Source organism: Bactrocera tryoni, chromosome 3 (assembly GCF_016617805.1).
Source record: "Bactrocera tryoni isolate S06 chromosome 3, CSIRO_BtryS06_freeze2, whole genome shotgun sequence".
NCBI classification, from domain to species: Eukaryota; Metazoa; Arthropoda; class Insecta; order Diptera; family Tephritidae; genus Bactrocera; species Bactrocera tryoni.
Window position 1 is genome coordinate 18,698,516 of NC_052501.1, and position 18,134 is coordinate 18,716,649.

At 36.4% G+C, this 18,134-nt stretch overlaps 1 protein-coding gene across 4 annotated transcripts in view; it reads left to right on the forward strand.

Moving 5' to 3' along the window:
• The window catches only part of LOC120770447 (mucin-5AC), a 39,996-nt gene extending 23,312 nt beyond the window's left edge, over positions 1-16,684 (forward strand). For 3 of the 4 annotated variants that reach the window (XM_040097921.1, XM_040097923.1, XM_040097922.1), the window contains exons 3-5: positions 14,283-14,681; positions 15,677-15,820; positions 15,885-16,684. In XM_040097921.1, coding sequence (XP_039953855.1) covers positions 14,283-14,681; positions 15,677-15,820; positions 15,885-16,001 — 660 coding nt within the window. In that variant the 3' untranslated portion in view covers positions 16,002-16,684. Of the gene's footprint in view, positions 1-6,631; positions 9,834-14,282; positions 14,682-15,676; positions 15,821-15,884 lie in introns of those variants that run through there. The other variant, XM_040097920.1, reaches the window with a different exon arrangement.
• The last annotated feature ends 1,450 nt before the right edge of the window (positions 16,685-18,134 follow it).

Below are 18,134 nucleotides of genomic sequence, written 5' to 3' on the forward strand. Positions count from 1 at the left end.
TAAATTAAATAATTAAAAGGTATTCGGAAGAGTTAAAAATAGTAAAATAAGCTGCTTTAAAAAGCAATTATTTTATAAAAAAAATGTCGCTAACTTAACAGGCCACCCTCCTAATGGGAACCATTTTGTTTTCTCAGTACTAAATTCCTAAGCCAATCAAAGCTTGGCGATGTAGTGATAATAAGGGTGACAGAAAATCATTTTCAATAGGAGACAATACTTCTGACACGATTTACTATATACAATGCACATAGGTGGTCCAGCATTTTAGTCATACAAAATCTTATCTACAGACAGTTATGCATAGACATACTTACCAACATAGTATGTAAATACTCTGTATGAGCTCATAAGCAAACTGCGTATTTTAGAATTGCTCTAAGGCAAAACAAAAACAATCGATTATTGCAATCATAATAAATTCCAGAATATGCTTGTTGCATGTTTATGCTCATACAAGTAAACATATGTATGTATATCTCCCTTCTTTCTAACCTTAGTTGTCAATCATAAGCCGTCTGCTTATCATTAAGAACTATAAACGTAGTGAAATGATACATGCCCACTTGCGATGCGGTATACAAATATCTGTAAGCACATGCGTTCAGAGTAACTATAAGCGATCGGAAATATCGTGTTTGGTAATATTAACTAACATTAGATATGCTATGCTGCGCTGGTGAGGAAGCCATAACAATGCCGGCTGTTGTCGCCCTTTCTGCGTCAATGATCGGTTCCTGTTCGAACGAATGCCACAAAGTTTGCAATTGCTCGTAAACCCTGCCGGACAGAGTTTGCATAGACTGACAGCAGAGTTTTTGACATTAGGAATAAATACAAGTGGTGTGGCAATTTATTGTCTTTATATCTGATATGAATAAATGTATTATTGTTAATTCAGGTGAGAAGAAAATTATTTCATTAGCATCTATTTGGCACATTTCGGCTCGTCTTTACAACTTTTAGGAAGGTGTTGCCAATAACAAAACCTTCGAAGTTTCTATTTGAGCTCTGACAGGCAATTGTGTTTGAATATACTTTCGTATAGTTATATACATACATAAGTAGATATATGTACATATAACTGAAATTTGCTGTAATTCCGCATTACAAAGTTTGCTTGCTGCTCAGTAACTTAAGATGCAATCCGTGCAGTACGAGTGGGCATGTGCATGCATTATAGAGATTTGATTTCAAAACTTTAGTTAAGTAGTTTAACCGTTACTTACATTGTGTTTGAAAATCTACTTGTTTTGTGTACTTAAATTACTCTTTAATAAATTGGAGATTTTCAAGCTAGACAAGTTTTTAGGGGTAAAAAGTTTATGATCAAAGCTTATAATACATGCACATTTTGGGAAGAAATCAATAATCTGAATTCAAAAATAGGTAGATCAAGTATAAATCCCTCTTTCAGGGATAAAACAAGGCTACAAACCACAGGTAGGAGGTGTGAAGTTCGGCCAAGGCCTAAGGAATATATCCAACTTTCATCATTATTATTAATTTTACATTTGAAACTCTGCTGCAGACGGAAGATTTACATATATGATTTTGAAATATTGGGTCGTTCACCAAACACGATTTTTTTATTGAGTAAAACATTTTATAAAATTATTTGATTCTCCATTTTGATGCAATACCTTTGGCCAATCTTAGGCCAAGGCCTTTTTAGCCGCGCTCATAAAACGTTTGATCCGTTCACTGAAAAAATCCATGTAGTTTTTGATTTGAGGTGAAGGTTCTCCCATTCAAAAATTTTTGTAAGGTGGGTGTGGTAGCACATCCCATTCAAGCTACAAAAACTTACAGCGTGACATCAAACTTATATGAGGTCTCGTATTATCCTGGTGGACCACTATACCTTTTCTATTGATTAATTGTGGCCTCTTCTGTTTGAATTCATCCCTAAATTTGTCCAGCAGATCATAACACACTTCATAACACTTAATCGTGGTATTGTGGGTCAAAAGCTCAAAATAAACAATTCCTCTGTAATGCCACCAAAGTGACATCATAAACTTTTTTTCTTGACTATCGGCCACCGAAGTGATTGGAACTGGTTCATTCATTTAGACCTACACTCACTTTTCCTCGCCAGTAACCATGCGGCTCAAACACTTCTTTTACGTTTGACAAGCAAATCAGAGTCGTTAACGCGATGAAGCAAGTTTTGTTCCTGAAGAACATGAGGAACCCATAAATCAAGTTTCGAAATTAATCCTAAACCTTTCATGCAAACAATCTATCGAGTTGTTACTCGACGATTTGCATCGACTGACGACTTAATTTTATTCACATCGGGTTCAAGATTCCTGCCATCCCCAGGATCAAAATTGCCGGAAGAAAATTTTGCAAACCAATTTTGGCATTGTGGTTCGGTCAACATAACTTCTAAGTAAAACAGTAAAATATGCCGAAAATGCATATAATGGTAAAGCGCTTAAGTGTGAAAGTTGGCTCTGAAAAGCTTCAATATCAGCTGTTGTTAACAAACGAAACCACTTAGTGGACGGACGATCCAATAGAATAAAAAAATTAAATAAGAATTTACTTTTAAATTTCAAAAGATTAATTTCGATAAGAATTGTGTTTTATAATTAAAGGGTTTTAAATGCTTTAAAATATTAAAAATCACAATTTTTTCATCCAGAATATGCTTTAGTCGCTTTTTCAAAACTACCCAATTGCTAACCGATTTTCTAGCTTGGAAATAATAAATATATCATCATTCAATTTATTCATCTAAAATTTGTTTCAGTCGCTATTTAATAACTAACCGATATTCTAACCAAGAAATATTTAAGCATTATTTTCAGCGTGCAATTCTTGCCAAATCTACTAGTGTGTAGGGTAAAAATGCAGTTTGCCATCATTCATGAGTTGTGTTCCCGGAATGTGTCAATGCCAAAGTTGTATGTATGTACATACAAATGTATTACGTAAATTTATGAATTAGTAGATAATTAATAAAAAAATCTACACGCATGAATGAAATTATTCTCAATGATTAATACTATCGTATTGCATACTTGCAATCAGTTGCATATTCACACCCAACACATTAGATTGCTGACCTTATATTTTATCGCCAAAGAAATGATGTTAATGCCAATTTTCAAAGATCGCCCGACAACTGCTTAATCATACAGTGGACTCAATTATTTTCAACAAACAGCGGTATTTTCAAACGGACTTATATTTTTATATTTATTAGCATAACTAATACATACATACCATTTGCATCTACAACTTTACAAATGTAAAGAAAATATTTTTTATAAAATACATATGTGATAAGACTTCTAAATTAATCCTATTTATGAGCATAGGTACATATGTATGTATGTATGTAAGTGTAGTATGTACACCTTTTCCCTTGAACATTTTTTGATCGTTCTCAAATGTACTCAATACCAATTGTTTGTAGTTCAAAAGCTACGCCGAATTGAGTATCCCGTATATATAACATATTCTCTACATACATATATAGCATATAAGTACATAGTATGTGTCACTTTTTTGTTTATTTGTAGAAAAGAGGGAAAGAAAGTCTAATTGTCAATGAGATGATATGCATGAGTGAAACTCAAATTTGAATTTTAACTCAATATTATACTCTTGCAACCTGTTGCTACAGAGTATAATAGTTTTGTTCACCTAACGGTTGTACATATAACCTAAAACTAATCGAGTTAGATGTAGGGTTATATAAATATATATGTATATATAGAAATGATCAGGATGATAAGAAAAATTTAAATCCGGGTGACTGTCTGTCCGTGCGTTCGTCTATCCGTGCAAGCACAACACATAAGTATCTCGTGAGGCGACCGAACGCTTTCGTGACTAAATTAGGTACGTAGCATTCTTCTCATATTCATATGTCACAGTGTTAAAATGGGTGAAATCGGACTACAACCACGCCTACTTTCAATATAATATAATTTTAAATCAACAAGTAATTAATATAACTGAATCAAATTTTACACAAATAATTCCTTTAAGGTATGTCACCTTATGACCAAAAATTGTCCAAATCCAACCGAAGCTGTTCAAGCCCTTAGGTACCGAATATGCGGAACCCAGTATCTATAGTTGACATTTGATCGAAATTTTCGGTCAATGTGTGAGATATATAATTGAAAATCATGGAAAATCCTTCTCTGATAATGATATGTCTGTATATCAAAAATGGGTTAAATCGGGTCAATACTTCCCTGAGCCTGTTATATAGAGTACATAAGTATATATACATATAAAACTGTTTGGTTTCCTTCTCTGGCATCACCATAAGGTTTTACCCTGGCTTTCATTCCTGCAAGTGGCAGGAGTATAAAATGTTCGGTTACACCCGAACTCAGCGCTTCCTTACTGGTTTTTTCTATAGTTTCGTGCAAAGGGGTTTTATGGAATTTTTTTTATTAAACAAATTTTTAGATTTGAGTTATAATTTATAGTATATTATATATAAAAATGCTTTTGCTGTTTTTTAATTTTTTTAATTCGTACTCCAACTAAAACTCTTACTCAGGAGTACACTGAAAATAAAAATTCCTAATTTTATGTAGGAAAAAAGCCTTTACTAGCAAATAACTCTTTTCAAACCCCCAACGAAATCATTCAAAATGTTGCCTAGTGTATTCTGACTGTACGTTATTGAGAATTCAAGCATTTGAGTGACATAAAGAGTCGTAAAAAATTTGCTACTGCGATGATAACATCAAAAAAGGAAAGAAAAATTGTCTCGGCAACCGACGCTTTAATGTTATTTTGAAAAGGCATCGACGGCAGACTCAAGCCAAAATACCAGATATTTATGCAAATAGAACATTAGTAGAAATAGTAGTCACCGAAACACATTCAAAAGATATTGCTTAGTTTTCGTACTCGCCAGATCTAGCATCCGCGACTTTGGTCCTTTTTCCAAAACTGTATTCGCTTTAGAGAGTTTCAGCTCATAAAAATTTGCTAAGGCGTGTAAAGACTATCATCTAGAGGTCATAAAACATATGTACATATATCGCATATGGAAAATTTAATTGATAGTCGTTATGGGATGGATGGCTATTTTGAGGCCATTGATATTGGAAGCTGCCAAGTTTTTGAAAAATGGCGTGTATTGCGATTTTTGGCTGAGCGTCTCCTCGCATTTTAGTCGACTGGAGATATCAGAAGGTAAGCAATTCTGGATGACATCTCGATTAGGATTCGCAACATCAAGTGATAGTTCCAAAGTCACAACTTTAACCCATGGACTTCTACTTCACCAAAGGAACCAATGAAGCCGCGTATTTTCGCCATTTTTAAGTTCCGCCGCTGAATAATTTAAATAAATTTGTCAAAGGTTTCAGTGGGAAAAAAAATATTTGATTCTTATTGATGGATATATTAGTAAGAAATTTTATACCAAGTTAATAAATAGCAGCCTTAAATCATTTCTGGACAAAAAACGTGAAACCCGGAACTATTTTAATTCTATTAGTACATTTTATCCTGAAATTGATCAAAATTCCTAAAGAAGCCGTGATAATAAACAGCATTTTCGGGAGTTCTCTTCTATAGAAAAAATTCTAAACTTTTCAAACCTTTAAAAAACTAGTTTTGAAACTGATCAGCTAATGAATTACGGAATTTTGAGGTTGAGCTTGAATAAAGCGCACAGTAAATCTAGTGTCGAATTTCTAAAAAAGCGATTGAAAATTTTAAATCGATAGCAAATAGCTTTTGAGACACAGTGTTTTAAAGTGTAGCTGCTCGGTTCACTCCGCTACATCAGTTAATCTTTAAATTAGATTTTTTTATCTGATCAAATATCGAATTTTGGTAGGCCAAAAAGATCAAAATTTCGGGAAAAATTAAACTTTTTCTTTAAAAGAAAAAACAGCCGGTTGTCAAAAATTTTTTCGGCGGTAGGTCATTTGATGAACAATACCTTCAATTAAAGAACTTTTTTTAGGTTTCACCCACGGAGAAAGCCAGAATCAGTGCAGCAGTGGAGAACCTTATTTGGCGCTTTCGGCTTTCGCTTGTAACTCAAAAAAATATTTAATACTTTTTTCAAAATAGTAATGTTCTTAAATATGTATAAATAAAAATTAAAATTTCAAAACAATTGATGCAACATTTTTTTTTTAATTCTCACAAATCGTATTTATGCCTCTTAGAATCTAGAAATACAATACTTTCTGCTTTTCGAATTTCATTCTATATTTCAAAAAGGTTTCGCAACCTTTCATTTCATTCTTGAGGTTCAACTTCTATTATCTACACGTTTACTTCGACCATTTCTGTCTGCATTGATTTTTACCGTGTACTCTAGCACCCAAGTTTGCTGAAAGGCTTAAAGTCTAGTAAAACCGAAATGTACTTAGACGCAAAGCGTAACAGAGCAACTGGTGAAATGAAAACCACCCGATTCTTGCTGCTGTATGTAGACGAATTAGCTGTGTTATCATCCCCCCAGCCGACACCTGCAACATTTTGCGGTTGGCTTACGCTGACGAATAGCGGACACATCATAGCTCAGCTCAGCGCAGTTCAGCACAACAACTTGCTGTTGCACTTGCACTAAACACACGTAAAAACTTTATAAAAGCCAACAGAACAACACAACAAATTCAGTGCGAATTTGAATGGTGATTGACTGAGATTGCTGGCTGACACAAGCGGCGAAGACCCGGTGAATAGTGAAAATGATGCAAATTACAAGTACTATATGCTGATGTGGCCAGCATTTTGAAAGGATGTGCATACATAGTTACATATAAAAATATATAAAAGTTTGAGGATACTCAAATCTGGAAGGTGTTAATTTTCGGTGATTGTTTCGTGGCGAAAATTGATTTGATTATAAATATGAACAATAAAGTGTCTAATAGTTTTTCAAATGGTGCCAAAGTTATCTAAAATAAGAAGAAACCCTACAAATACAACGTACAAACATTCATAAAAGAAAATCTTTTTGGACGTGTGACCAACGACAAAATCGATTAATACTTTTTAAAGGTGATTTCAACAAGAATGCCTTAGAGCGCGAGGGAATTTCGGGATTGGTTGTGTTTTTAGTGTCAAAAGCCGGTTGTTCATTCGTGACTGATTCAAGGGAAGCAATCGCTTGTGAGAGTTTGTGGCACGTCCAGTACGGCGTGCACAATCTTTGACCGGAAAGCTAACGGCAAAGTAGTAGCATTTGTACTATGCAAAACATTGAAGTTCCGCCAACAACTCTTACGGATGATGAAACTTTGGATTTAGCAGAAGTTGGAGCGACCACGTCTTCGGGACATTTGCAAAGAACGGCTGCGGCCACGCCAAATGATAGTGCGAGCACAAGTGGGAAAAGTTTGAGTGCCAATCGTGAATGTGTTCAATCCGATCCTGAAACGAGGCGTAAAAGTAAGGCACGTTCGCGCTTTACGTCGGCATTACGCAAACTTTCGGGCCGGAAAAAATATAGCGTCTCGAAGGATACCTCCACTGAGAGTTCGCTAGCTGGTGGGGCCTCGTGCGAGATCGCATCAGCGCCGGAAACGGTATTATCTAGCGGCGGAGAAGATACTGGTGACACCAATGCCACCGCATCGCCAGCAGCGAAGCCCAAGAAGAAAAGTAAGTTAGCAAAGCGTTTTTTGCTCGGCGGTTTGAAGAAATCCAAAGCAAGTGGTACTAAGAAGAGCATTGACGAAGATGAGGAAGGTGATTTAGTACAGGGTAGTCAAGAAGAAAAAGAAGAAACACTCGCTGAAGACACCGATGCCGTAGATGACGCACATTTACTACCGGCTGATGAACTCGAAGAGCATAAAAAGCGCAAGGTAACAATATCACTCAGTGATACTCAGCGTTCTGCAGCGCGAGAGTTAAAAGAGGGAGAAGTCGGCGAGAAACAGTTAGCTGATGAAACTAACGTCACTGCAGTAACGGGCGCACCAAGCGAAACGGATTATCTTACACCTATTGAAGATAAGACGCAACCGAGTGCTTGTGAAAGTGTTGGTGGCGGTGACACCGTGCAAACGCCGGTAACGATAACAGAAGATAAAAGCGCCGTAGCATCGCCTACCAAGAGTGCACCGGACCAGAAGCAGAAGAAGAAGAAGCTCAAAACGAAGAAGAGTACACTTAAAGAAGCGGCAGTGACCATAATAAAGACCACAGCCACCACCAGTGGCAGTACAGCGCCAACGTCTACACCAAAACTCACCGCTGCAACAGTACAAAAAACATCTACTACACGAACAACAACAATAACCACCGACGAGAAGTTCGTTATCACACAGAGTACACGTGACACACCGCCCAGCGAACGCGCTCCTGCCAAACCAAGTCGGGTAGTTACCACCGCGCAGCCTCCAACAGTAGATCCGACAACGGCCAGCACAGGCGCCGTACGCAAGGGCAGCACGCGCGCAGCAGCCACACTCAACTCACCGTCGCCGGGACGTGAGCAGCGTTCAACTTTCGGAGCAGTTAGTATAGCAGCAGCCGTTGCCGGTAAAAGACAGCGCGCGAAAGGCGGTAAATCCACAACTAATCAAGCAACGAGTAAAAGTGCGTCAACTAAAGCGGCGGACACAGTTGGAAGTAGTAGTGACGTGACAGCAAAATCAAGCAAAGAAGCTGAAACCGAATTGATGCACACTTCAGCAAATCCATTGCAGCGCGGTCATCGTTTTCCTAAACCAAGTCCAACAGTACTAACCTCTTTTGGGGCAAAGAACGAAGCTAGTACAGCTACGTCAAAAGCGTCTGCGTCGGCGACCACACCACAGTTCGCAAGTCGCAGCAACGTGATACCAACGCTGGCAATCCCAACACCAATAACGGATGATACCACAAATGAAGGAACAGTAACTGCCATAGCAGATGTCGTCACCATTGAAGAAAACCACACGAAGCCAACAAACGCTACAGTTGCGCTAGACGCGCCTACCCAGAAGACAGACACATCAGTTGCCACATTAGAAGCAGTACGAAAGCAGATACAATTTCAATTGGAGTCTCACGCATCTATCGATAAACCATTGCAACAAACCGAACAAGCGCAACGTCAGGAACCGCGTCCACACAATCAGCAACACCAAGTGTCGGTCGCACCACAACTATTGGTGGACGACACTGCATCACCTCCGCATTCTTTGCACTCGAATGTATCGCTGTCGAATTACCAACAACCGCCTCCGTACACACCACCACACGTACCAACAGTAACAAGCACACCACCTGAAACTCGATCATCGTCACATTTTCGTCACCCATCATCGAGTAAAGTCATTTTTCCAGACCCCGACATATACAGTGACATTTACGCGGACAAGTCAGCAGCATTATTGTACATAGCTGACGAATCAGTTACCACAGCGAGCAGCAGTGGTGCAGACGACGTCGTTTCTTCGGCGGAAAGTGCACAACCAAGCGACTACTCGGGCAATAACTTACGCAATTCCAATTTGCCAGGACACGCGTTTAGTGACGATTTCGAACAAGAGGTGCAAACGCGCGGTCCTCCTCTACAGCCGACTGTACGTTTTGCCGTTGGTAGCGTGGTACGTCCGCTGGCCACATCCTTCGACAGTCCTTTGCACGATCACAGCTCTTACGATTCAAATCCGAGTAGCGATTCACACAGTGAGTCCAGTCGTCGACGTATACGTTATATATCGCAACCGTCAACATTTGACGAGGATTTCGAGCGTATTCAGCAACGTCACCAAAAATTGAATTACAAAAAAACCGCTGCCAGCGACTACTCAGTAGATTCGGAATACGATTCAGACGATAATCAGATGCCGGCTTTTGGCGATTTAACCATGGAGCAGGATATCGAACCGGTAAGCATGCAGTGCAAGTGTGTAGTCATGCTCCTTGTTGCTTATTTTTGCAATTAAGTGTTGTGTGGGAAAAACCTAACAGTGATTTTACATTGGCGCAACAGTTGCTAGAAAATATTTCCCCATTCTCTTTCGCAATTGAAGAAGCCTAGCAAGTGTCTAGGGTATTTGCTCTTGTATTTAACACGTGATTTTCCTGTATTAAAGAAACAGTAATTTTCTATTTATTTTACCGTGGTCATTCTTGGAATTTCTGAATTGAATGTCAATTGCTTGATTTCGAATTATTTGAATTCAGTGCTTTCTTTTCACTTTTTCTAAATAAAAACAGTGTTAGTTCCCTGATCGCTAAATATAAATATATTAAATATTTCATGATGGTTCGATTATAAAGTTTCCAAGCTTACTTAATCGGCGTTGAGGGCAGCAAAAAAAAATTGATAAATCATAAAACTTTCTTTTATATAACACAGAATAGAAAGAAGATCTACAACTAGAGTAGTTAAAAAAGAGGGTTTCTAGTTTTAAGTTATTTTCATTAATTTGTATTATTTCTTCTTATCCTTCATGAAAATCGCTAAAATATTTTTTTTAGCATGCAAGCTCCAGGTATCAAAATATATTCATAATAATTTTCTCCGATAACTACATAATATATGAAATATGATTTTTCGTTTTCCTTTAAAATTCTAAGTGTTAAATATTAGTTATATAATGTTAAAATAAAAACAAGATTTTGATATCAGCAACAAATAATAAGAATTTGTTCATAATTTTAAAATTTTTAATTTATTCTTCAACATCTACATCGTATCCGCCAAAGTAATCCCCCTTGGACCCACTACACTTGCGCCAAGATTTTTTCCAATCCTCGAAACCGTTGTAAAAGTCAATTTCCGGCGTAGTCTTCAATGTGGGTAGCTCAATTATTCAATTAACTCAAAACGATTTCCCCGGACCGGTGGTTTGAGTTTGCTGAATAGCAGTCACACGAAGCTAAATCAGTCGAATACAGTGGTTGCGGCTTGATATTGGTTGAAAATTTGGCGAAAAACTTATGAAGAATCAATGCAGTATGCGACGAACATAATCATGCTGCGAAATCCGAGTTCTCGGTCCATAAGTCCGGCCTCTTTTTACGAATCGCTTCGCGCATAACACTCAAATAGTAGCATAGATCCAAGACTCATCGTCAGTAATAATACGTTTCATGGCATCCTGGTAATCGGAAAGCATTGCTTCACAAACATTAACGCGACGCTGTTTTTCGAAAAAATTAAGTGATTTTGTAACCAATCGCGCTTTCACTTCTCTTAGTCCCAAATGATCTTTCAAAATGGTTTTCACTGATCCTTTCGTTATACCAACGATGTCAGTAAGATTTCTGACTTTTAATCGTCGATTCCCAAGCACCGATTTCTTTACTTTATTAACGTGTTAATCATCAGTTGATGTTGACGGCCGTCTTGGACGTGGTTCGTTGTTAACGCGTTCTCGACCCTCTTTGAATTATTTTGTACCGTGCGATTATCACCAAAGGACTTTTCCAACATTCTGAATGTTTTGGCATAAGAATTCAAAATTCTCACAAAATTTATCTTTTTTGCTGAATAATTTTACTCAAACAAAAACAAAAAAGTTAATGTAGACACTGGTAGACAGAACGTTCCATTATCGCAGCTATGTATTGATTGGGCAAGGTTCAGCAATAATCTCATTTATTTATAAAGGATATTTTGCTCCCAACAATGCTTCTAAGCGACATTAGTCGCATGCATATTTCTGTGACGACACAGAACATATGTACGAAGAATGTTGTAAAAAATGTTCACGACGCTACAAATACTTTTCAGAAGTCATGTGCAAAACGGAAGATCGGATTGCACAAAATTCCTATTTGCACTCGATAGAAGATACTATAGGAACATGGTCAAAATACAAACAGGCCCCATAAAATGGGGTTGGCAAATTGAGAAGACTGCATGAAATTTCTAGAGCAAGCCATGAAAACAATGGAGCATCTCTTGTGCACTTGTCCCGCATTGGCAAGGCTACGCTGTAAGCATCTGGGGCTCCCACGGTGTGATACACTGGAGTAGGTATCGATAGTGAGGCAATAGAGTCTGTTAAAATTTGCGTCGAGCGCAGGCTTCTTAAGGAGCGAATATCTGATCTGATCTGAATCTGAATCTGAATCTGAATCTGAAGATCTGAAAACTTTTTCGGAGGTTTTATCGTTGTCTTCAACAATAATCCAAACCAAATTTCGGGAGAATATTTTCTTTAATAAAAATACCTTCATACGAGAGCTGGGTTTTGATCGATTACTTTGTCTGGTAACTATATGCTAAGGGATCCGATATAAGCCCTTCCGACTGAACTGTTCCTTGGGGATGTGTGTAAAATTTCAGTTAGATATCTCAAAAACTGGGGAGCTGCTTCGGATGACTCGTCATGCTGATCATTTACATTGGTGCTGGATCATCCAAAATTAAAAAATTAGGCTTCAATCCTTAGATCACCGTTCTTCATTTTCTCTTTTGTATATAGACTCTTAACACGTTTGCAGTGGTCGTCATCAAAAGAGGGGATTCTCATACAAGGCTGTTGTGCCTTTCTCATTGAAGGTGTTTAGCGGGTGCCAAACCCAGCATACAACCTTGGGTAGGGATTATTAGTCTTCTAACTTTAGCCCGCTTTCACACGATTTTTTTTGGCTAACCAGAGGGTAATTGGTCTAAGACCGGAACCGGAAGAACCATTTCTGGCCACTCCCAAGTGAATGGCGCTCAGAGAACTTTCCTCACTTGCGTGATGTTCTACACATGGCTCCATCCTCTTAGGCCAATAAAAAAGAATAGTATATAGACTAGATTCAGTATATTAAAGTATATTAAAAGTATTCAGTTTTCCCCACCGTGCTGTACATTTATAAACAATTTTATTGTGAATTGTATAAACAATTCGTCGGTGAATTGGGCAAGGGCAAAACACGGGGAATTTTATTGACGTAATTTCTAAAATTCAGAAAGTCAGAAGTGTATAGACTATTTTCAAGCTATTTCGTTGTAATAATCATTAGGTGTCACTTACATATATCTCCTACTAATAAAAAAACTGATGACGATTCAAGATACTACTGTGATCAAATTGAAAGTTGAATTTTGTCCATTTCATCTCCTTCCAAGTAATCCCCTCCCGCTGCAATACACTTAGGCCAACGAATTTTCCAGTCATCATAGCACTTGGAAAAATCTTCCATCTTGATGGACATCAGAGCCTTCATCGATTCCGCTTTTATATCCTCAATTGAGTCAAAACGGTATCCTCGAGGTGGTCGTGTGAATTTGCTAAATAGCCAGAAGTTACACGAAGGTACATATATCAGGCGAATGCGGTGGTTGCGGCACGATACGAGTATTAGTTGAAAATGTGGCGAAATTGTCACGAATAACCAATGCAGTATGGGATTTCTTTGTTTAATAAATTCAGACATAATAAAAATCGAAGAATTCACTTTTAGAGCCTCACAAAACGACGCGTATCTCAAATACTAATGATAAAAAACATTAAGCAACTACCAACCTACAGATAAAAAATTTACCAATTCGAAAAACACGCGAAGTTTAAATTAAAAATTCGCCTTTCAATCATAGTATTACGTACGATAGACCATTATTTAATATCATTCAAACTAATGCAGGGTGTTAAAATTTTGGTAGTTTCAAGTATTTTCTATGTGGAAAATATAAAAAATTTGTTGATGTATTTTTTCCGAAGATTATTGGTAGGTACCAAAAAAGCGAGTTCGCTTGCCCTACTTAATATCAATATGAACTAGTGGAACAAAACACTACGGCATTGGTATAAATCAGTCGAATATGTAAATCGATTTATAAGAAATGGCAGGTCAAAGATAATTTCCTCAACGAAGCCCTATTGACATTAATACGATTTGAAACTAGAGATTAAAGGCTTAAATGCAAATACATAAAGTATTAAATACAGGTGTATGTATGCGCAAATGTGCAGTGTGTTAATGAAAATGAGATTAAAGCATGCCTGACATACACACGAACATATGTATATACAAACAAAACACTTACTATAGGCACATGCTGTTTGGAACAGAAATTTCCTTTCATTGTTTCCGAGCAATTGCGCAGTGACTAATTAGTCAACGACGTTTTAAATTTTCAATTAATTCTAATTTAAGATCAATATATACACGCTTTAGTGATGCCAGAGTGAGCCTTAAACAGTACGACTAGTAGTCTCACATAAGCTCAAAAACAGAAGATGAATCGTATATATGTACATATGTATAAGATATATTTTTATACAAATATTTATATATAATTATAGTATATACTTTAGTAGTGAAATCTATAATTCATTTAAGTTGTATCTGTTTCTATAACAAAATTTTTGTTGCTTTCTGCTTTTCAGACAATTATGACCTCCGCGAACACAGAGAAGCGTGAGCATCTATACAAAATTCTAGTCATCGGCGAATTGGGCACGGGCAAAACGTCGTTTATCAAACGCTATGTGCATCAGTTTTTCAGTCAAAATTATCGTGCCACAATCGGTGTAGATTTCGCATTGAAAGTACTACATTGGGATCCAAATACAACCGTCCGTCTACAACTGTGGGATATTGCCGGTCAGGAACGTTTCGGCAATATGACACGTGTTTATTATAAAGAAGCCGTTGGTGCTTTCATAGTGTTCGATGTAACACGCAGTGGCACATTCGATTGTGTGAGTAAGTGGAAAGAGGATTTGGATTCGAAAGTTCAGTTACCCGATGGCAGCCCGATACCCTGTATACTGTTAGCTAATAAGGTAAGTTAAAACAAGAAATTTAGACTGTGCCGAAGCTATGTAGAATATCCTCCACAGGCGTATTTATTTTTTCACAAAGTGATGTAAAAAGATCTATATCTTAAGCGGTTACATGAGTAAAAACAGTCTTTTTTATTTTTATTTTTTTTTTATAATTTTTTATGGTTTTGGCAGACATTTAAAAAAAAAAAAATAAAATTTCAGTGAAAATTTCGCGACAAATTAAAAAAAAATCCTTCGCCCAAGCCTTTAAGTACTGTATCTCAAAGACCTGTGAAAAATTTCATAAAGATCGGTTGAGTTGTTCTCGAGAAATCTCGCTAACCGGCTTCAAAAACATAATTTCGAGAAAAACGCGTTTAAAGACGGCGCACTTAGCCTAGTTAGCCTCGAGCGCACGAGTTCTCAGGGCTGTAACTCCGAAAATATTACTCGGATCAACTTGAAAATTGAGGACAATATTCTAAAGGTGTTGTAGAATTTAATAAGAGAATAAAAATATTCGATTTTTTGTTAACCCATGTAACCCCTTAATTTTGTTCGGTTAGATTGTATTGCGCTGTTTTGTTATAAGCTGTTTCTTGCTATTATTTGGGTTGCTAAAACCGAAAATGATACTAAAAATTTTCAAACACGTAGTATTTTTTGTGCTGTAGTCAAGGAGAATCACCACCATTTACTAAAATTACAAAAAAAGCTGTGCGTGATGAAAAATTTTTGAGCTCAAATTCGTAATCAGGGCACCTAAAATACACCGCCGACTTTTTAGCACGTCAGTCGCAAATTTTTCCTTCAGATTTGTTGAGTAGTGTAACCTATGATAAATTTTATAAGCTAAGTTGTCATATAAAAAAGTTCTCCATATAACAGTTGTAAGAATTCTAGAAAGATTAAGAAAAATATATTTATAGATATAATATATTTATAATTTTAAATTACATATGTATGTACATATGCATAAGTATTCCAATAATTATTTGCAATTTTCTGTACAGTGCGATCAGGAAAAACAAGGTATTGTGACCACACCCGAGAAAATGGACGAGTATGTACGTGAGAATGGTTTTGCCGGCTGGTATGAGACGTCAGCCAAGGAAAATATCAATATTGATGAGGCCGCCAGGGCTTTAGTGAACAAGGTGAGCGTAAATATTGTTATTCACCTTTTCTTAGTTTTTATAATTATTTTTAAAACTTTTGCAGATTTTACTCAACGACAAATTGATCAGCGCCGCTGACCTAGCTGACAGTGAGAAATTTAATCTAAATAGTTCCGCAGAACAATCGTCAACAGAAAGCAAAGGCAAATGTTCCTGCTGACCAGTTCCCTTGAGAAAAGACGGATAAAATCATACACACAACTTGCTGCATCCATTGGGAAACATTTAAGTTAACTGTAATTGAACGAATGCTTTGTCAGTTGAATGCATTTCGCTTTGCGCAATAGCCTTAAGTCTTAAGTCCGTTGCCACATTAACATGAGCATCGCGCATTTTATCGTTGTACGATGAATCGAAAACAAAATTTAAATCATACAAATTATATTTACATAGATTTGTTGCATAATACATCAGTAAAATTAAAATGTTATTTAAATCCACACACTCTTACATAATACAAGATAAATACAATACTATATACATGCAGACATAAATTTTAACTTTAGAACTTAAGTATGAATAAGTGTATAACGTCGTTGTTAAGTACTTGAAAGCAAAGAGAAAAAAATAATTGGTAAACTCATACATATATACGTTATTGCAACTAACTAAAATTAAATTATTCGTAGCCGATTTACAGATTTTATACGCCCTCATACGCCTGCATAACCAAATTTCAAACGCGTATGTATTTATGTAGTCGTACTCGTATATTTCAGTGCCTTATCGCACGTAAATATGTACTATGTATTTTTAAATGCTTGTTATGTTAATCTTTTTTATCAAATAAAATTAAATGAGATTTTTATTGTAGAGGTAACACATCTACTCGAGATAACTAAATGCTATGATAACTATTTAGGATTCGTTTTTGTTTTTTATAGAGAAAGTATTCTGCGATAAGCATTTTGAGATGCTTTTTTATTTGTCTTATTTGTGTTCTGGATTCCAACCACATTTGATAACAATAGCTAACACGCAAATAAGAAATATTTCTATAGCACACCTGAATAACAGCGTGGTATTAAGTAAACATAAATATTCATTTATTTTTGGATACATTTCCATGCATTTTCCTGTCAAAAATTAAATAGAAAAATGGTTTGCTTGACAAACAGTGGCTTTAACAAGCAATATTTGTAATGATTCAAAAGGTTAGTGATGCTTCGTGGATAAAATAACATACATATATAAATGGCAGGTAGTTTCCGCCTTGTTTTCATATACATACATACTTTGTTTGCACATTAAGACCGCATCATCCATTTAAGTGCTGTGATCCAAAAGGAAGTTACTTCATACATCACATGGAAACTGCTGCCGTCTACTTTCAGAATAAATTAGACTAAATACAATTTATCAGAAAAAAAACTTTACGTACCTCTTTCTGCCTGCGGTAGCTCCACTTGTAAGTACGCTAAAATATTACAAGAGCACAAAACACAAAATGCAAATATTTGAAATATTGATATCACTGAAAACACTTTAATTCACACAAATAATCACAAAATAGTAAACGCCGTATTTGTTTAAATTTATTAGATTTTATACCGAACATGCAGAACACTAAAAAGACGCTTCTAAACGTTTCTTTTCGCGCGCACCAACTTCAACTGTCAAAATGAGGCGGAAAGGGAAACGAGAAAATACAAAAGAAACGAATTATAACAGGGTCGCAATGCTTTTGGCTTTTCAATTAGAGATGTATTTAACTTAATATAACATGTTACACAGAAAAATTGAGTATTTTATAATTAATATACACAATTTTAAGCTTGTTCATTTAAAAAAAATATTAAATTCCCGTAATGAAATGGTCCAATTGGAATGCTTTGTCAGCAATACAGCACCATTTGAGAGACACTGTACTATTGCTTCGTTCTCTGATTGACATTTCAGTTTGAAGATTTTGACATTTTTCGCATTTTTCATATTTCTTTTAGTTGTCTTTCAATTTCTTGTTTCTTGAAAAAGCGCGAGTGAAAAACGCATTTCCACGAGACGCAGTGCTAATTATATATTTTTTTTATTATTTTAACAAATTGCAAATACAATTATATAGATAACTTACATTATTTGTGGCATAAAAGTGCACTTGTTGCAGAACTTGGAGTTTGGAGTGAAAAGACGGACGGTGATATTGGTATGAATAGCGCCATCACGACCATTAATTTTTATTGCCTACTTGCTTGACTTCTTCGCTACCTAGCTTCTTGTCCGCGTTCCCGTATTCCCGTATATGTGTTTCGGTGCTTCGTACGTCACTTCAAATCGCATTATATTGCTTTCGGCC